Below are 20,632 nucleotides of genomic sequence, written 5' to 3'. Positions count from 1 at the left end.
TAAACTTCGGGGGCAGAGCCCAAGATGGCAGCTGAAAAGCAGGGACTTGCTTGAGCTCTCCCCCAAATCCTTCCAAAAACCTGTAAAAATGGCTCTGAACAAATTCTAGAGCTGTGAAACCCATGAAATAGCGGAGGGAAGTAGGTCTCCAGCCCAGGAGAGCCTGGATGGTCACTGGGAAGGTTCTATCACATGGTGCTGGGAGCAGAGTGCAGCCCAGGGTGTGCCACGCCAGGACAGAACAGACCGGGAGTCAGCCATGGCAGGCCTTAGGGCCATGAATCATTCAGCTGTGGCAGTTACCAGACTTCTCAACCCACAAATGCCAAAGACCACAGAGCAAGTAAGTGAGAAAACTGCTAGATTGGGTTAGAGAGTGGTCTGGCCCCAGCCCTGGGGGCGGTGGAGGTGGTGTGGTGGTGGCAGCAGCAGCAGCAGCAGCAGGAAGCTCCTGCGGCTGCTTCCAGAGCTCCAGCCTCAGCTGCTTCCAGAGTCCCTGGCTCACAGGGTGGGAAGGAATTAAGTGGCATACCAGAGCGGGAGTACAGGGCTTGTTTTGCCCTGCTTGGATCTGGGTTGCAATCCTAGTCGGTGGTTTGGGGGGAGGAGGAGAGCTGCTGTGGCACAGCTTGCAGTGACAATGGAATAGAAGTAGCTCTGAAAACAGCAGAACAGCCCCTAAAGCTTGGGACAAAGCACTCTCTTCCCTACAAGCAGTCATACTCTGACAAAAAGCTCAAAGATCAAGCAGTTGGTTGGGAACATGGCCAGGCAGTGAAAAAGGAGGCAGACTCTAGAATCTTTTTTTGTTGACAAAGAAGATGAAAACATACAGAGAAGTCATCAACAAAGTCAAATCTCCTACATCCAAAGCCTCCAAGAAAAATATGAATTGGTCTCAGGCCATGGAGGAGCTCAAAAAGGATTTAGAAAAGCAAGTAAGAGAAGTAGAGGAAAAATTGTGAAGAGAAATGAGAGTGATGCAAGAAAATCATGACAGCCAGAAAAAATGCCCTCAAAGAACAGCAAGAAGGTCAATTGTCACAGGATCAAAGAGTACATCATGGGGAGTAAGGTATGAAATGATTGGAAAGATATGTAAGTGGGTAGATTATGAAAGGCTTTGAATGCCAAACAGCATTTTAAATTTGATCTTGGAGGCAAAAGGGAGCCACTGGAGTTTATTGAGTTGGGAGAGAGAGCATAAGAAGTGACATTGTTGGACTTGCACTTTATTTGATGACTGAAGGATGGATTAGAGTTGGGAAAGACTTGAGGCAGCAGACCTACCAACAGGGTATTGCAATAGTCCAAGCATGAAGTGATGAAGGCCTGTACTAGAGTGGTAGCTATATCAGGAGCAAGGGGAGTATTTGAAAGATGTTGCGAAGATTTAATCAATAAACCTTGGCAATCCTTGAATATGGGGGGCAATGAAAGACAGTAAGCAGTCAAAGATGACAATTAGATTGTGAATCTGAGGAACTGGAAGGATGGTATTACCCTCTATGGTAATAGGAAAGTAAGGAGGGTTTAGGGAGAAAGATAATGAATTCAATTTTAGACGTTGTTGAAATTAAGATGTCTACTAGACATTGGCTCAAGATGTCTGAAAGACAGTTGGAGGTGTGAGGTTGGAGGTCAGTTGAGAGGTTAGGGCAGCAAAAGTGTAGTTGAGAATTATCAACAGAGATGGTAATTAAATCCATGGGAGCTGATGAGATCACCAAGGGAAGTAATATGCAAGAAGAGAAGAGGGCTCTAGACCAAGTGGGTGGGACCTGAATGACAATCCAACAAAGGAGAATGAAAAAGAGCAGTCTTGTAGGGAGGAGGAGAACCAAGAAAGAGTGAAAGGAAAGCCTAGAGAAGGCAGTATCAAGAAGAGGGTGATATACATTGCCTAAGGCTGCAGAGAGGTTAAGAAGAATGAGGCTTGAGATAAGGCCACTGGGTTTTGTCTTTTTTCTTTGTAGGATTTTGTTTGAATGTTAAGAGTAACAGTAGAGCACAAGGAATAGTCATAAAGAGTTATACTGAATAAAACACAAAATTAGTAATAGTAATGATGATGAATAGAATAATCATTCACATACAGTAGTAAAGAAACATTGTAAAGAGTTCAGCAATAAATTACATGCAAAGGAAGAAGTGACACTTTTGCAAAGTCATAATCTAACCCACTTATAGGTTGAATAGGCCTAATTCTCATTTGATCTACTGGTCTTTCTACATCTCTAAGTAGATTGATCTTATGATGTCATTATCAGTCTTTTAAAATTCTATAGCTTGTTTCTTTACTCCTGAGGACTATACAACTGAAGTATTTGGTTCCTCCCAGAACCTCTATTTAAGGAAGGCACCCAGGAAAGTCGTCTCTTCATTTCCCACTTGAGTGCACTCTTTTGTACTTCTCCATCATGGCCCTGCACTGGGTACCTTCCTATTCCTACTCCCCCCATTTTCCAGCTTCCTTTTTGTGTGTTGTCTTCCCTGCTTAGATTGTAAGCTTCTTGAGAAAGGGGACTGCCTTTCTTTTTCATATTTTTATTCCCAGTGCTTACCACAGCATAGCACATAGTGCGTGTTCAATAAATGTTTATTGACTGAACCTTTGGGTTCAACCTTCATCCATTAACTAAACTGGTGTAATTCATAGTCTTAACAAAGCTATTGGGTCCCTAGACGTAAAGTCTGCTTTACTTGAAGAAACATCTTTTTTTCAGGCAATTCTCTTTGTTGACTTAAAAACAAAATGGGCTTTAATATTTTTTGAGTTTCTTCCTAAACATAGCAGCTTCTTTTTGCATATCTTGTATCAGTCCATTTATATTAAGGACTACATGAGAAAACTTCTACGGGAAGATAGAATAATTTTAAAAATCCAAGATATAAGTACTCACATGTAAGAGGGCAATGGCAAAGATAAATCGTATATGTTATTTGTGTATGTTATATGTTATATAATTCATATATCATTTATATATTCTATAATGTATAGAATATATAATGATATATTACATGTATTACATATGCATTATATATTATGTGCATATATAATCATAGTTGCATAAATTAAAATTACTCAAAATATAAAATTAGATGTTTACATGTATATTACACTTCTCGCTTGTTAATTAATTTTATATACTTGGTAAGTTTTAGTAATAAATATAATATTTTGTCTATGATCAATATAACAGTAGATGAATCCTCTTCACTTGTCTGAAAAGTTTCCAATCACTCACCTCACTCTAGGTAATATTCAAAACCTCATAAAGCTAAATGGTGTAACATAGAGTTCTGGGCCCTGGAATCAGGAAGACATCTTCATGAGTTCAAATCTGGCCTCAGACATTTACTAGCTGTGTGACACCGGGCAAGTCATTTAACTCTGTTTGACTCAGTTTCTCATATGTATAATGAGCTGGAGAAGGAAATGGCAAACTACTCCAGTATCTCTGCCACAGAAAACCCCAAATAGAGTGATGGGGAGTCATACATGACTGAAAACTGACATAACAAGGGAGCACCTTTTTCATATTTATTCTTAAGATGTATACTTTGTTTTTTCTTCAGATAGGAGACAATCTTATTTAAATTCACTATTCTTACTAGTTCTTCACAGATTCAAAATTTCTTAATAACATTACAGCAAAGTAATTCCAACAGGGGAGAAGTTTCTCCTCACTTTTTTCCTATCTTATTGAAGTCCACTATTCTTACTAGTTCTTCACAGATTCAAAGCAATTCATCTTATGAAGTTTCTTAATAACATTACAGTAAAGTAATTCTGACAGGTGAGAAGTTTCTCCTCACCTCTTTCCTGTCTTCTCCATTGATTCTTTATACATCCTCATTGATCACAGACAAAATACACATCTTTTCCCTGACTCCAAAAGAAAAACACTTCCCATTATGCCATTTTCTCAATTACTTTTTCAACTGTTGGCACAAAGTGCTTTCTCACCTTAAAAATTCCATCTGTTTTATTTGGCTCTCAAAGTTTCAGTAATAATATCTGTACTTTCTGTATGACCTAGAATACTGTGCACTTGACTTGAAAGGCAAAGTGTGCCCTTATATTTCTAATTAAAAGACACACTCAACATTGTAACACAAAGGAAAGAGCTATAGGTTTGGAGATAGGACTTAGATTCAAATTTAGATTCCATCACTAGTAACACTGGGCAACTCATTTAAACTCTCTGGGTCATCTTTTGCTCATTTATAAAATGAGGGTATTGGAGTAGATGACCATTAACGTTTCTGACAGCTCTAAATTTATGTTTGTCTTTTGATACCCACAATTTTATCCATCAGTTCTCAGAGCTGAATTAAGCCCAAGTTTGGCAGCAAAAGATTCATGGATAAGATGGATGATTTGGAATCTTCACTTGTTATGTAAGGAGTCTACAATTTAACAGGTAGATTAGCTGTACTCTTATTTTTTTTGGAAGGGAGAAGGCAAGGCAATTGGGGTTAAGTGATTTTCCCAAGGTCATACAGCTACTAAGTGTCAAGTTTCTGAGGTCCCATTTGAACTCAGGTCCTTCTGATGCCAGGGTCAGTGTGCCACCTAGGTGCCTCCCCTTTTTTCATTTTTTATTTTTTTATTATTTTATTATTTAGAAAATTTCTTTAAATTTTAAATTTTACTTTAGACTCAAACATCAGACACAAATACAGAACAGAGAAAAGAAAAAAAACATATAAACTTTTTTTTTATTAATTTCTTTATTTTTAGTTTACCACATACGGTTCTACATAGTTTTGAGTTCCAGATTTTCACCCCTCCCTCCCCCCTCCCTCTCCAAGACAGCATGGAATCTCATATAACTGTCATGTATAACTTTGCATTGAATTAATTTATGCACTAGTCAAGTTGTGGAGAAGAATTTTGACCAAAGGAATGAATCATGAGAAAGAAGAAACAGAACCAAAAAAAAAAAAAAACAACCCAAAAACAAAAACAAGAGAGAAGCAAAAAAGGCGAGCATGTAGTGCGCCTCGATCTGTATTCAAACTTCAGAGTTCTTTCTCTGGATGAAGACAGCATTCTCCATCTTGAGTTCCCTGGAGTTGTCCTTGCCCCTTAGGTTGCTGAGAAGAGCACAGTATGTCAGGGTTGGTCCTCACGGGATCCATATATCTTCGCTCACTCAGCATTATGTCGTGTAGGTTTTTCCAGGTTGTTACGAAGTCTGCATCATCCCCATTTCTTATGGCACAGTAGTATTCCATCACCTTCATATACCACAGCTTGTTCAGCCATTCCCCAATTGATGGGCATCCCTTTGATTTCCAATTCTTGGCTACCACAAAAAGAGCTGCTATAAATATCCTTGTACATATGGGTCCTTTTCCTGCTTGTGTGATTTCTTTGGGATACAACCCTAGAAGTGGTATTGCTGGGTCAAAGGGTATGAACATATCTATAGCCCTTTGGGCATAGTTCCAAACTGCTCTCCAAAATGGCTGGATCAGCTCACAACTCCACCAGCAATGCAACAATGTTCCAATTTCCCCACATCCTTTCCAGCATTTATCATTTTCCTGTTTTGTTATTTTAGCCAATCTGACAGGAGAGATGTGGTATCTAAGAGTTGTTTTGATTTGCATTTCTCTAATCAGTAGTGATCCAGAGCATTTTTTCATATGCCTACAGATAGCTTTAATTTCTTCCTCTGAAAACTGCCTGTTCATATCCTTTGACCATTTATCAATTGGGGAATGACTTAAATATTGGAATTTAAATACAAAGTAAGAACTATACTCTTAAATCATATTTATTTGGTACTTTTAAGGTTTGCAATGTGACTTTCTCAGAACAAACCACTAAGATGTTTAGTGCAGATTAATAAAGCAATTTTCACCTCTCACAACTCAGATAATCAAATACCTGTTTAAGAATACAACAAAAGACCAAGCTGCAGTAATTGATGCAGTGCATTTAAATATATTAGAGATAGAAGATTTTTATTTCGAAGTAAGATGATAATATCTGCTTATTATTATTTGTATTTAAAATACATTTGTGCAGAGATAGAAATAGTAAAATTATTCTTAAAAATTCTTGTGTCAATTGATGTGTGATAATCTTCTAGTGTTAATGCATTGTTGGTGGAGTTGTGAACTGATCCATCCATTCTGGGGAGCAATTTGGAATGATGCCCAAAGGGCTATAAAACTGTGTATACCAGCTCAGATTCAATCTAGCTCAGTAGATTGAATCTGGCCCACTTGTGAAAACAGGTGTTACAAAGGGTGGGATTTCTTAAGACAACCCATTATGGTGAATCCCTAATAAACTTTGTCCTTTTTCTTTGGCTAAGAAGGCTTGAGTCGAATTCTTTTGGCAGGACCCTGCGTGTTGGTATTCTGGGGTCACGAGCACCCCTAGAAACCTATGGCTCCCTACCATCATCATTTTTCTTAAACCTCTTCATTTTTTTGGTTCCCTGAGACTGGGAATACTGCTCATCTTAAGTTCTTCTCCAGTCAAGACTGGAAGGTAAGCCTCTCCCAATTCCCTTCTCACTCTCCAAGCATTTTGGAGGTGCTTTTCGGGGCTGACTCCCCAGGTCCCAGTAGGTCAGACAGCTCCTCGCTGTCTCAGACTCAGCCTGATGCTCTCAGGTTCTCGGTCCAGTGGTTTATGTTCAAGGCCATGGACCTGGGCACACCTTCTGAAGCATAGAGGACAAGGACGGATGCCCTATCCAGAAGTGCGCCCCCAATTTTCTCAATTCTCTCAGCGCTAGGGAATGGGAAAACCCCAGGTACCACTTTGTGTTTATTTTTTCCTGTCTTGCTTTGTTCCTTTTTGAGGCTTTCTCCCAGATCCTCCTTGCAGAGGAAGGGACTTCCAGCCCCCCAAGCCCACAACGGGTCAAAACCTCCTCAATCCCCAAAAATTCACCCTTGGGCTGTCTTTTACAAAATTGGAAAAAATTTGAGTTTTCTAAAAAACTTAAAAAGAAAAAGCTGCAATACTGCTTGGCCACAATATCGCCTAGAAGGCCATGAAGAGCAGCCTATTTTGGGGACTTTACAATATAATACTCTTTTACAGTTAAAATTATATTGTCAGTGAGAAAGAAAATGGACAGAAATTCCCTACATAATGACCTTCGTGGAGCTCTCTCGGAACCCCGTTCTCAGAAAAGATTGTAAGATGTTCATAGCTAGAGCCCTACCCCTCCCCACAAAGGGGCAATGGGGGTCAACAGAACATTTTGGATAACCCCCTCCTTAAGGCCCCCAGGGCTTTAGCTCTAGCCCCTCCTCCTGTTCCCCAAGCTCCCCAAAGCACCCTTGTTTCCTGTGCTCCCTCCTTGGTCATACCCTCTTTCCCTTGGTTTCCTGTAGTGCAACCCCTCTCTTTTCTTGCCTCCTCCACAGTCCAAGTCTCCTACCCTACATCTCCTCCCATGGCCCCAACCCCCTTGGCGACCCCTTCTCAGGTCCCAGCCAAGGGTCTTGTTGAGGTGCCTCCCTCTGTAGCCCCTTCCCCTGAAGGGACCCCTACTCAGGTTCTCGCCTCATGGCCTACCCCCGAGGCAACCCCTATTCAGGTTCCAGCCTCAGGCCCTGCCCCCAGGGCAGTACTTCCTCCCCTAGCCCCTCCTCTCTGAGGTGGCACCTGCTCAGGTCTCTGGGGTACCTCCTCCTTTGGCCCCTACCCTCCCTCAGGTACCAACTGATCTTCTCCCTTGCCAGCCAGATCCCCTGGCCTTGGGCCTTGCAGTCTAATACAGATCAGCCAGATCTCTCTCCCCAAGCACCAGGTCCCATGGTACCTTCAAGGCTTTTTCCCCTGAAGGAAGTGCCTGCCTCCCCTACTTGGACAAGGAGAGTGCATGTTCCATTCTCCATTTCAGATCTCATTCAAATTAAAGAAAAACTGGGGAGATACTCAGAAGACCCCACTAAGTTTACTGAGGGTTTTAGGGATCTGTCCCTACAATTTGAACTTTCTTGGTGTGATTTGCACACCCTTTTCTCTACCTATTGTACCACTGAGAAGAGGAGAATCTGGGAATGAGCCCAAAAATTTGGGGACAGTTTGGCTAGCAATTACTCCATAAAATATCCCCCAGGTGCACCTGCTGTTCCCACTTGTGACCCAGGATGGAATTATCAAAGGAGTGAGGATAAAGAAAAGAGAGACCATATGGTAATTTGCCTGTTGGCCTAAGAACTGCATTTCAAAAGCAAATAAATTTTCAAAAAATTAGGAAAATTACTCAGTGAGAAAAGGAAAACCCTGCTCTTTTCCAAGCCGGGCTATTAGAAGCTATTAAGAAGTATACAAATTTGGATCCTGCTTCTATTGAAGGGGGGCAACACTTAATATGTATTTTATTAATCAGTCTGCCTCAGATATTAGGAGGAAACTACAGAAATTGGCAACCGGACCCCAAACACCTCAGGCCCAATTACTGGACATGGCCTTCGGAGTTTTTAATAGAGACCTGGTTGCAGCAGAGGAAAGAAAACGCAGTGAAAGAGCTAGAGACAGAGAACATGATCAATTCTTGGCTGCTGCCATGGCCAGGAAAAGATCCAAGGAGCAACCCTCCAGGGGGCCCCCTTGGAGGAAGCCCTGCAACTTGGGCAGTGGGGAAACCTGCTTTCAATGCCACAAGGAGGGTCACTGGTCCAAGGAGTGCCCCTCTAGGGTGCTCCCCTGGAGGAAGCCTCCAGGATCCACGCCTCCAGGACTGTGCCCAGCATGTAACCAGGAGGGATTGGAGGAAGATTATCCCTGAGATTGGAAAAGTGGTAGAGCCTCCTCCCAGTACCCTGTCCTCCAGTCTTCTCAAGACTCAGAAGGAGGGGAAAGCCTGGGGCTTGGCAGTGCTCCCACTTTCTCCACCTCTCTCACCGAGCCCTGGGCAAAATCGAGGCAGAAGGTAAGGTTACCCACTTTATCATGGCTATGTTCTCTTGTTTTAACTAATTGCTCTGGCCCTACACGCTCCTCAACCCGTTGGGTCATGGGCATCAAGGATCTGTTGTTTGAACACTCCTTCTCTGGCCCTGTCCGCTTGTTGGAAAGGGACCTGATGGCGAAATTGGGAAGCCAATTTTCTCTAGTTAAACCTCATAACTCCCTTTTCCCTCTGTTTACTAGATCTCCCCATGTTCCCTCAGAGGTGTGGCAGAGGGTTGAGCCAACTGTTTGGGATCAGGGAATTCCTGGGCAAGCTACTTCTGCCACCCCAGCCATAGTTCCCCTCTATTGCCTTCAATATCCAATTAAGCCCAAGGCTTGGGAGGGACTGCAACCATTAATTGCCACTCAAGGCCCTGACTCACTCCCTCTAGAGTGGGGTCCCTACCAAGTAAAAGCTTTTAAGATTTTGAAAACTAAACTGACCACCACTCCAGCATTAGCTCTACCGAATCTAGAAAAACCTTTCATTCGGTATGTTGTTGAAAGGAGAGAACAGGCTTTGGGAATCCTCATCCAGTCCTTAGGACCTGAACCCAGGCCAGTTGTCTGTTTTTCAAAACAATTAGACTCCACGGCTGCTACAGGTACTCTAATTGAGGAAGCTTCTAAACCTCTAGCAGACCAGCCTTTAGAAGTTCTGACTCCCCATCTAGTTCAGAGCATCCTAGAAGCAGAGGGTCACCAGTGGCTGGCTAGCCACAAGCTAACCAAATACCAAGCCTTGCTCTTAGATACCCTTGACCTAATTCTTCGGGTGTGCCACACACTCCTGAACCCTGAAGCAGTGTGGAACACAGAACAAGTGATTAGGGGAGCTAGGTATGAAATAGTAATCTTTAATTCTCCCCAAGGGAAATTGTCTTTTAAACCAGGGAAATTGTCCTTTCTCTATACTCCCATACTGTCTGTCTGCCTGTTTGCTTAACCTCCTTGCCAGGTTTGTCTTCTCCAGGCTCCAAGCCATCAACTTCCAGATGACTACTCAGACTATGTACTCCCCTTGTCAGCAGGAAGCAGTTTCAGAAGCTGAGACCTTTGCCCCTGACACCAAAAGAATTTGGGTCCTATTTGTTTGAGGGGGGGAATGATGAGGGCAGAGTCTCTGGGAACTCCCTTGAATCTGAAATACAGTCTCTGGGAGCCCCCTTGAACTGTCCTTGAAACTTCCAACTAGATCTGGCCTTCCCCTAAAGCCATAAGCCTTACATTATCATTAGGCCCAAATCTCTATCTAGCCTTACCCTTTATTGTCCAGCTACTTCCCACCCTTGATACTATCAGTATCCATGCCTTCAGCTACTTCCCATCCTTAATCCCACTCTCTTGGTTCCTGGACTCTGACCTCATCTCATGCTCCTCAGACTCCTCCTCAGGATCCTCCCTAAAGCCCTCCTCTAGTCACCCCAGACCACCCCTCAATCCCTCCTACAATCTTTGTATATATAATCTCCATCTTGCCTCCATGAAAGTGCTCAGATTCAGTCTAGCTCAGTAGATTGAATCTGGCCTGCTTGTGAAAATAGGTGTCACAAAGGGTGGGATTTCTTAAAGACAATCCATTATGGTGAATCCCTGATAAACTTTGTCTTTTTTCTTTGGCCAAAAAAAAAAAAAACTGTGTATACCCTTTGATCCAGCAATATCACTACTAGTCTGTATCCTAAAGAGATCATAAAAAAGGGAAAAGGACCTACATATACAAAAATATTTATAGCAGTACTTTTTGTGGTGGCCAAGAGTTAGAAATTGAGGGGATATCCGTCAATTGGGGAATGGCTCGACAAGCTGTGGTACATGAATGTAATGGAATACTACTGTACTATAAGAAATGATGAGCAGACAGATTTCAGAAAAACCTGCAAAGACTTACATGAACTGATGTTAAGTGAAATGAACAGAACTAGGAGAACAGTGTATGATCAACTTGGCTCTTCTCAGCAATACAGTGATCTAAGACAATCCAAAAGACCAGTGATGGAAAATGCTATCCACATCCAGAGGAAGAACTATAGAGTCTGAATGCAGATCGAAGCATACTATTTGCACTTCTTTTGTTTTTTCTTTCTTGAGGTTTTTCCTTTTGTCCAGATTCTTCTTTCACAACATGACTAAGGTAGAAATATATTTAACACTATTGTACATGCATAACCTATGCCATATTCCTTGTTGTCTTGGTGAAGGGGGAGGGGGAAAGGGAGAAACATCTAGAACTCAAAATCTCACAAAAATGAATGCTGAAAACTATCTTTACATGTAATTGGAAAAACAAAATACTATTAAGTACAAACAGAACAAAAGTGTCTAGTGTTAATTTTTATTATATTCAATAGATGAGGAGCTATAGTTCTAAGTGACCACAAAGCATAGTTAATCAAGATATTTCTGAATATTTCTAGTGATTTGAGGGAAAATGAGTTGAGCATTTGAGGGTCTACTCTGTGTAAGATGTAATCTTACCTTTTGGTCCACAAAATTTCATGCTGCACTGGGAACTTCATGATGTTTTTCAAACCTCATTGTGTAGTACATTACACTTTTCTCACAAATGGGAATAATGTTTTTTTCTTTTTCTGCAATACACTTTGATACTTTAATTTTTAAGAGCTGTTGAAGACAACTATAAAACTTTAATGCAGTAGATCTAACAAGGCTATAGCTCCCTTGAGCTTCATTGCCTGACTCCATGTTATTAAAGAAGAATTAAAGGATTGTTAAATTTTTACTTTCTTCAGACAAATATAATTTTATAATTTAATAAAAAGAATGGTTTCCAAACCAAAAATGTTAAGATCACAAGTCAGTTTAATAATTTCTCATATAAAAGTTTGTTTCTAATAATGACTTGACCATTTGGATGTATTATATAAAGGATTTCAAATAATTCTTGTGTTGGCATTTTTGTAAAATTACTAGCAGAAGTACAATTTGAAGGCAGTTTGGCATTAATTTCTATGCTAGTACCCCTTAATTCCAGGACCATGAACACTGAAGAACTTAAAGGGAACTAAAGAAAGAGAACTAAGAATTTTTATTTTATAAACATTGGTTTTAACTGGCTGGATTGCATAAAGGCACACATATTGCTACTTCAGAACAATAGGGCTGGAGAAAAAAATAATACTCGTTCATTGATTTTTGATTTCGCAAGTGATGTGTAGCTTCTTAAAGTCTGCAATCCAATGCATGCATCAAGTATATTTGCAGACATTAATTCAGGAATTCATCAATCTAATTTGGGGCACACCAATGAAAGAAAAATAAGGTTCCAAAGCAGTCATGTTAAACTGCTGTAGCAATGGAAGGACATTTAAATTTTTACATACAAACAGCCTTTACTGGTATTTTTCTGAAGTGCATATTTAATCATATTAAATAGGAGAATCATGTGTGTTTCTATATATGACTTTATAGCCTACATACAGCACATTTCATTGTGATATTCACCAAGGGAACTTTTTAAAAAAGATAAGGTGAATATTGAATGCTGTAATGGTAATCAAGGTGGGACTTTTTGCTGTTCTCTTAAATGCCTTTAATGATTCTGGCCTTTGTTTGAATGGGGCTGGTAGAGTGGGATCTTGTCTTGGAATGTTTCTCAGCACTAAGACAATCAGGAGTCACTGACTTGTATATGATATGAAACTGGGGATGGGGAACTTTCACACACCCAGCCTGGGTGAGGTCAGAGTTCCCAAGGCTCCAAACAGGATATAATTGAGGCAAGTTTGGTGTTTGACTTTTGGGGCTCACTCATGGAAGGAGTGTTGAGACTCTGGGCAAGCCATTGTAACTGCCCCCCAGCCCTGCTAACCTAGACCCCCTGGTTCTTCTCTGGTAAGTATGTATTGTGATTTGATCAGACAAGGTCTGTGTGTTGACGTTTGTAATTTCTGTTTGTACTTGCTTTTTAAGTTCAGGGGGCTGATCTTCTCCCCCTGAACTAAGTGACTGATATACGTATATTTGATTAAACTGAGATTATTAACCCTTTAAAATTACTTTCCTTAGAAAAGCAGATCAAAGAACCTGTGTTAGCAGCCCTTCTGTATGCTGATGTTATTGGTCTTATACAGCCAAAGTAGTTGTTAGCAAGATTGTTGCTACAAATGCTCAATCATAAAGGACATTATTTTATCCATGCATGGATATATCTGAAAGCATTTAAGAGCTTAATATGTACCAAACACCATCCTATTCTTTATAGTACAGTGATTAAACCTTAACTAAGCTCGTTTTAAAATTAATCAAGTTTAATTATAAATACAAACTTAAAATTGAGACACAAAATTTCCCATTTTTTGAGACATTAGAATGTGCCTGGCACATATGCATGCCCATGCCTTTAGATAAATATTTTATTCTAATTGATCAAATGCTCTTAAGATTTTATAATCCCTACATCTCTTTAGTCGATAGTAAAATTATCTATCAGAAGCTAGCTAGTCTATATTATTATGAGTTTTCTGGAATCATAGTTGGTCATTGTGTTGATCAAAGTCCCTAACACTTTCAAAGTTGATTCTCTCTGTAATTTTCTTGTCATTGTATAAACTTTTCTCCTGGTTCTGCTCATTACACTCTGCATCAGTTCATATATGTTTCCCCAGTTTTCTCTGAAACCAGGAAGGTGATACCTTTCACAGATATGGATAGGGGAAACTTTTAATGAAACGAGAGCTATAAAGGATCACAGGAGATAAAATAAACAATTTTGATGACATAAAATTAAATGCCACTGCACAGAAAAAATGCATTGCAGTTAGAATTAAGTTAATTGGGAAAACATATCTTTGCAGCAGATATATCTGATCAAAGCTTCATATTCAAAATCTTAGGACCAAGCAGGAAGGGACCTTAAAGGCTATCAAATCTAACAATCCTCCTCTATTTAATCAATAAGTAATTAAGTCTTTGATAGGTTAAGTGATTGCTTAAAGTAACAGAAATATCAGAGTAAGAATTCAAATCCAGTTTCCATAACTCCAAATCAAGCTCTCTTTCTACTGTACAAAATAACAACAGCAAACCTTGAAATGCGCTGTAACCATGGACAACTGATAGAAACATCAAGTCATGTCGTCATGTCATTCATTTAGTATATTACATCAATCACTGAAAAAAGACATGAGTGAATATATGAACCTTTATCAAGCACTTAGTATTTGTCAAGTAATGTGCTAAGCATTAGGATAACTAATAACAATAATACTTAAACTAGCAAGGCATTACCTAGCACTTTAAGATTGGCAAAGTGCTTTACGAATATAATCTCATTTTTTTTTCTGGTTCAAGTTTTATTCGAGATCATATACAAAACGTTTCCAGACCCAAGAGGGTTTAATCCTCCTCCTCTTCCTCCTCTTCATCCTGGTTGATCTGGAAGTACTGTAATTCATAACTCTCCTTGCTATTGGCCACCACCCGAAGCCAATCTTGAAGATTGTTCTTCTTTAAGTATTTCTTTGTCAGGTACTTCAAATACCTTTTAGAAAACGGCACCTCTGACGTCACGGTGATCTTGCTCTTGCTTCTCTCAATGGTCACAACTCCGCCCCCGAGGTTGCCAGCCTTTCCATTCACTTTGATTCGTTCTTGTAAAAACTGCTCGAAATTAGCTGCATCCATAATCCCATCTTCCACAGGATGGGCACAATCCACGGTAAATTTGAGGACGTGCTTCTTTTTTTTGCCGCCCTTCATCACAGATTTCTTCACAGGCGCCATGGCGATCAAGGAGTCAGAAAAGGAAATATTCTCTCATTTTATCTTCACAATAACCCTGGGAGGTAGGTGCTATTATTATCTCCACTTTACAGTTGAGCAAACTGGGACAGAGATTAGACAAGTAATAAGCATATGAGGCCATATTTGAACTCAGCTCTTCCTGACACTAGGTCCAGAACTCTATACAACTGCACCAGCTGCTAAATAGAAAAAGCAAAGTCTTTAGTCTCAAGGAACTCATACTCTAATTGTGGGAGAGAGCACATCCAGGGGTGTTCAGCTGCAAGACAGATGAAACGATCCAGAGGTGTTAGAGAGCAGTGTTAGGTCAGATGGTAAGGCCTAGGAATACTCATATGGATTAATTTTTTCTGGTTTAGCACAGTGTCTGGTTCATAATGGTCCTTAATAAATGCTCACTGACTGATTCCTATGCAGGAAGTATGTAAGAGAAAAGGCCTACAACTAATGAGAAGGAGAGAGTGGGCCTAAATATCAGAGTGGAACGAAATATTTATGTGTAGTATGTACATAATTATACCTTCCCATTATTGACAATATAATTTGAAGGCCACTATGCTGCTGTGCAAGCCTTTAGTCTTCTTTATTTTAATGGATCTGTGATTTTAACAATGTGGCTACTTCCTCTTCCTCCAATAGTGTAGGTAACAACCCCTTCAGGTCTTCTCATTCTGTATAACATGTTTCCTCATAAATTCTCTACTGGGGTACACCAATATACTGGGGCTCTTCTACTAAGACTCTGTATGTTAGATGGGTATGAATATAATACATGGATTTATTATATACCTGTTATACCATGCTAAATAATTGCCCTGCCTTTTCAAATTGTATACAATATATTTTGTGTTCCTTTGCATATATATTTTCTCATTGTAAATAGTTAACGCTTATTTACATCTAATATGTGACTTTTGGATGACTCATATTTTTTTAATACTTGTAGCCATTCAGCTACAAGTGATAGAGTGATAATTTTATTTCATGGGGAAAATTGTAGTTACTTTCTTTTTTAAAAAAATTAATTTATTTTAAACTTAAAAACACAAAAACAAAAGAAAAAGAAACATAATTCTAGCTTAAATGTTAAAACTCAAGTACAAAGTAAGAAAAGAAAAAAAGCACTGCCATGTGCAGAACAGAATGTAAGAGAGGATTCAAAATATATAACAATAAATTTTCATTTCAGGAAAGCATATGTAATAAATAATATGCATTGTGTTCAGAGATGTCCATCTTTTCTTTGCTTCCTTGTAAGTTTTCTTTTGTTCTCTGTTGTGAACTTACTTTGTTCTTTTTTCCTGTTCTTTCCCCACCCCCTCACCCAAGAAGTCTACAATTAAGCATGGACACACACACACGGATATACATACACACATGCAAACATACATATATACACACAAAGATAAATACACATACACATATACACACACATATATACACAGATATCTATATGCACAGTCACATATAGACATATACATTCATATGCATCTAGGTAAGTTTGTACTATACTTATTTGTCCCTTATTTCTCTGAAGGTGGATAACCTCTTCCTTCATAAGTTTGAGTCATTCCATATTTTTCTTAGTCTACCAGCTTGTCATTTCCTATACCACAGCAATATTCCAACCTTATACTGTCCAGTTATTTTAAATATTCTAAAGCAATACTGATTAATATGGCTGACATATAGTTTCCCTGTTTTTCTCTTTTGATTAAATCTATTTTAGCTTTAACTTTGTCTGAGATCATCTTTACAACCCCTGCTTTTTTCCCTAATAAATTATACTTCTAATCTTAATTTTATGTTTCTGTGTATCTCTTATCTCCTATTCCTCCTGATTCCTTTACCCCTAACTTGCCCTCCTATTACTTAACCTACCCCCCTTCCAAGGATCTATTCTTCATCCTCCCATTCCCATTAATCTAAACACCCCTCTATTACCTCCTCTTATCATATTCCCTCACTTTCCCCTCTAAAATTTCTCCCTTATCCTCTCCCCCCTCCCTATCCCCTTAGTCTTTAATTTCTTTGTGAATTTAGAAGAATTTTATACATACATATATATACATACACATATATGTGTATATGTACATATGTATGTGTGTATATATGTATATATACATACATATGTGTGTATGTATGTATATATGTGTATGTATGTGTGTATGTATGTGTGTGTGTGTGTGTGTGTGTATATATATATATATGTATGTGTAAAAGTTCTCATGAAGATTTTATAGAGGCGAGAAAACCATAATTGTTGATATCTTCTAAGTTGCCTTAGTAATTATGTCTGTATTTTTCTCTAGCCATTAAGTGTCGTTCTGTCTTTCAGATGTCTTGAGAATTGTGTAATATACACATATATATATATATATATATATACACACACACACACACACACATACATATATATATATTTACGTATTGTTCCCAATGAAAGTAGGGTTCCAGAACTACCAGTCCTCCTTCACCATCTAATTCCTCCGTGTCAGTTCTTCTTCCAGCATGTTGTTCATATGAAATAATTACTCTTTTTTACCTTTTCCTAAACAGTTTTACTTTTTAGAATCATATCATACTTAGGTCTACCCTAATCTTTCTTTTGAACTACCCAATTACTAATAACAATATTAGGCATATGTTTTACATTTCTTCATATAAAAAGGAAACAGTCTGTCCTTATTGAGTCCCTTGTAATTAGTCTTTGAAATGTACCTTATATTTCCCTTGGATCTTATTTGTCAAATCTTCTATGAAGTTGAAGGTTTTCTTTTTTTTTTAAATCCTGAAAGTCTGGCAATTTATTAAATGTCCAAATTTTTCCATTCAGGATTATGCTTAACTTCGCTGGGTATGATATTTCTGGCTGTAACCCCAATTCTTTTGCTCTTCTATATATAGTGTTCCAAAACCTGCATTCTTTTAGTGTCACTGCTGCTAGATCTTATGTGATTCTAATTGTGGCACTGCCATATTTAAATTACTTTTTTCTTGTTGCTCATTATATTTTCTCCTTGAACAGGAGACTGCAGATTTTGACTATGATATTTCTATAGGTTTTCCTTGTAAGATATCTTTCAGGTGGGTAACTTTTTCATGGAGAAAGTTGGGGTTATTTTCAATTCAATAAGTTTTTATTAAGTACCTACTATGTATCAGGTATGATGCTAGGTACTGAGGATAAGAAAAGAAAAATAAGAAAGACAGTCTCTACCTTCAAGGAGTTTACAATGCAATGAGGGAAGAAAATATACAAAAAAATTGAAAAATGATAGGAAAAAGGTACCTAGTGTGGGGGCATGATGTTCCATGGAGTCAAAATAAAGTTGAGCTGCTGATGGAAAATGGAGAATTGCCTGGAAAGTTCTGAAAGTTCAGAGCTCTTGTAGCAACAATCTACTAGGCTCTACCATGGCTGTGTAAAACCAACAACAACCAGCTCACAGAACACTGCAAGCCCAGGTTCTTTGATCTGCTCTACTAAGGAAAGTAACATTAAGGGGTTAACAATCTTACTTTAGTCCAACATACAAATATCATTCACTTAGTTCAGGAGGAAAAGCCAGCACCCCGAACTTCAGAGTAAATACAAACAAATTATAAACATACACAATATAAACAAACCAAATCACAATTCATAGTTACCAGAAAAGTATCAACATCTGGATTTATAAGCTGGGGGCTCTTAAAATGCCTATCCAGAGTCCCATACCACTCTTCCAGTGCCTGAGAGCCCCAAGGGAGAACGCCATCCTCTGGGTTTATATATCTTGTTCAGGGTCAAAGGGAGTCACAATGTGTGACTCAAATCCATGTGACCTAAAAGCATCATAAACATGGGATTCAAACCCACGTGGCCTAAAAGCCTTTGATATCACAAACATGTCACTCAAACCCATGCAAACCAGGCTTTCCTGTGAGGCAAGGAGGTCATCAAAGACTCCTAATTTAATCAAAGAAACAAAGGCCGGACTCATCAAGGGTACTTGATTAAATAAGTGCTAAAAGAGAAAACAGTAAATAAAAAAGTCCCACCTTAATTAATATTACAGCCCTCTACAAAGTATTATTGGGCAAACTACTGGTTACTTAACAAACTATAAATCTTCCCAAATATAATCTATCCTGCCTTCTTACTTTTATTTAATTCTGGGCTCATTTCATTGACCATTTGTTCTAGAAACATGGAATGATGGACTGGCCCTACGGGTCATTCATTCAACCACATATCATTGTCTAGACAACAGGAATTCTTCATATCCTTGATTTTTTCCAACAAGGTACTGTGTTTAGATTCCATGATTATTGAAAGACACAACAATAGAAAAATTGTTCAATGATACTCCAACTGTTAATAACAAGTGAGGGAAGAAACAGAGAGACTAGACATATCGTTTTTACAGATGTCATTGAGGATATCCCACATAGAGTCCAAATGGGAGAAGAATTCCCTATAAGTGGTAAGTCTTCCCAATCCTTCTATTTGTGGACTATATACTGACTGTATCAAATTCTTTAACACTGTAGTCTTTTAAATTATATCCATTGTCACTCAAAAGATTAATGATCAAATGGGAAAAACTAATGCTTTTTAAAAATCAACCAACAATAAACATAGTAGGATCTTATATACCCTGCACCTTTTTTTTCAGTTCTGTGACTTTAAAGATGTGGTCTACTATAGAATATTGCTTGCAAAAGCCTGTCTGTTCCCTTCTAATTTTTTTTTAATGAATGCCCTTGATGTATATGTAAAAGTTCTCATGAAGATTTTATAGAGGCGAGAAAACCATAATTGTTGATATCTTCTAAGTTGCCTTAGTAATTATGTCTGTATTTTTCTCTAGTCATTAAGTGTCGTTCTGTCTTTCAGATGTCTTGAGAATTGTGTAATATACACACATATACATATATACACTCATACATACATATTTGTATGTATACGTATACATGTATACATACATACATACATACATACACACACACATACTTAGTTCGGTGCAGACTTCATGTCTTTGCTTTACTGACATTTTTATACCACTTTCTAATAGCTCTTATAACCTAGAATAGCAGTTCTAAAAAGATATTTTTCCACTGGTAAGAAAAGTAAAATAGAAAAGACATGGAGGTCTGCAATATTCAATTCCTAGTCTCAGTTGTTACCATAGTGCTTTGAACATAACAGGTACTCAACAAATGTTTATGAGTAAATAAGTGACTTGATTCAAGTCCCTACAAGTACTTAGAAAAAAGTCAAGAATGCCCTTCAAAACTAGATAATGTATCTGTTTGGTTGTAGACTCATAGCATAACAGGGGAGGACTACTTCAAATCATCCAGACTGATCATCATTTAATGAACCCAGTTCCCAGATTTTGTCTCATTTTTTCAACAATACAAAAATGGTAAAGTTGAAGGTGCCTTTCAACTAGAGATAAATATGAGCCCACAAGCCTCAGTTGGCTTATCAAGTATTTATTATAACAATATATACACATTTAGCCTTGATTAAAAAAACTTCCTTGAATAAACAGAAACACAATTAGTACCTACTAAAGGGCAAAAATTTTTAAGTCTTTGAAATCAAATCATCATAATCTATGATAAAATATCTTGCTTGATACTGTATATCAGTTAACTGGTTTTCCCATTAATATGTCTATGGTAGTTATTTCAATCTCTCTGCTCTGTCTTCTGACCACCAACTAGGAGATCACTCTAAACTCTAAAAATGGTAAAGTTGAAGGTGCCTTTCAACTAGAGATAAATATGAGCCCACAAGCCTCAGTTGGCTTATCAAGTATTTATTATAATAATATATACACATTTAGCCTTGATTAAAAAAACTTCCTTGAATAAACAGAAACACAATTAGTACCTACTAAAGGGCAAAAATTTTTAAGTCTTTGAAATCAAATC

At 38.4% G+C, this 20,632-nt stretch overlaps 2 protein-coding genes across 3 annotated transcripts in view; both read right to left on the bottom strand.

The window, feature by feature from the left end:
• The window catches only part of CCDC91 (coiled-coil domain containing 91), a 543,117-nt gene that overhangs the window by 58,907 nt on the left and 463,578 nt on the right, over positions 1-20,632 (bottom strand). The gene's annotated exons all lie outside the window — the stretch shown is intronic.
• On the bottom strand, positions 14,246-14,686 carry LOC118850167 (60S ribosomal protein L22-like). Its single transcript, XM_036759378.1, has one exon. The coding sequence runs from the start codon at positions 14,684-14,686 to the stop codon at positions 14,300-14,302; it is 387 nt and encodes a 128-aa protein (XP_036615273.1). The 3' UTR covers positions 14,246-14,299.

The sequence above is a fragment of the Trichosurus vulpecula genome, chromosome 5 (assembly GCF_011100635.1).
Source record: "Trichosurus vulpecula isolate mTriVul1 chromosome 5, mTriVul1.pri, whole genome shotgun sequence".
Classification (NCBI taxonomy): Eukaryota; Metazoa; Chordata; class Mammalia; order Diprotodontia; family Phalangeridae; genus Trichosurus; species Trichosurus vulpecula.
This window is presented reverse-complemented; position numbering and strand designations above follow the sequence as displayed.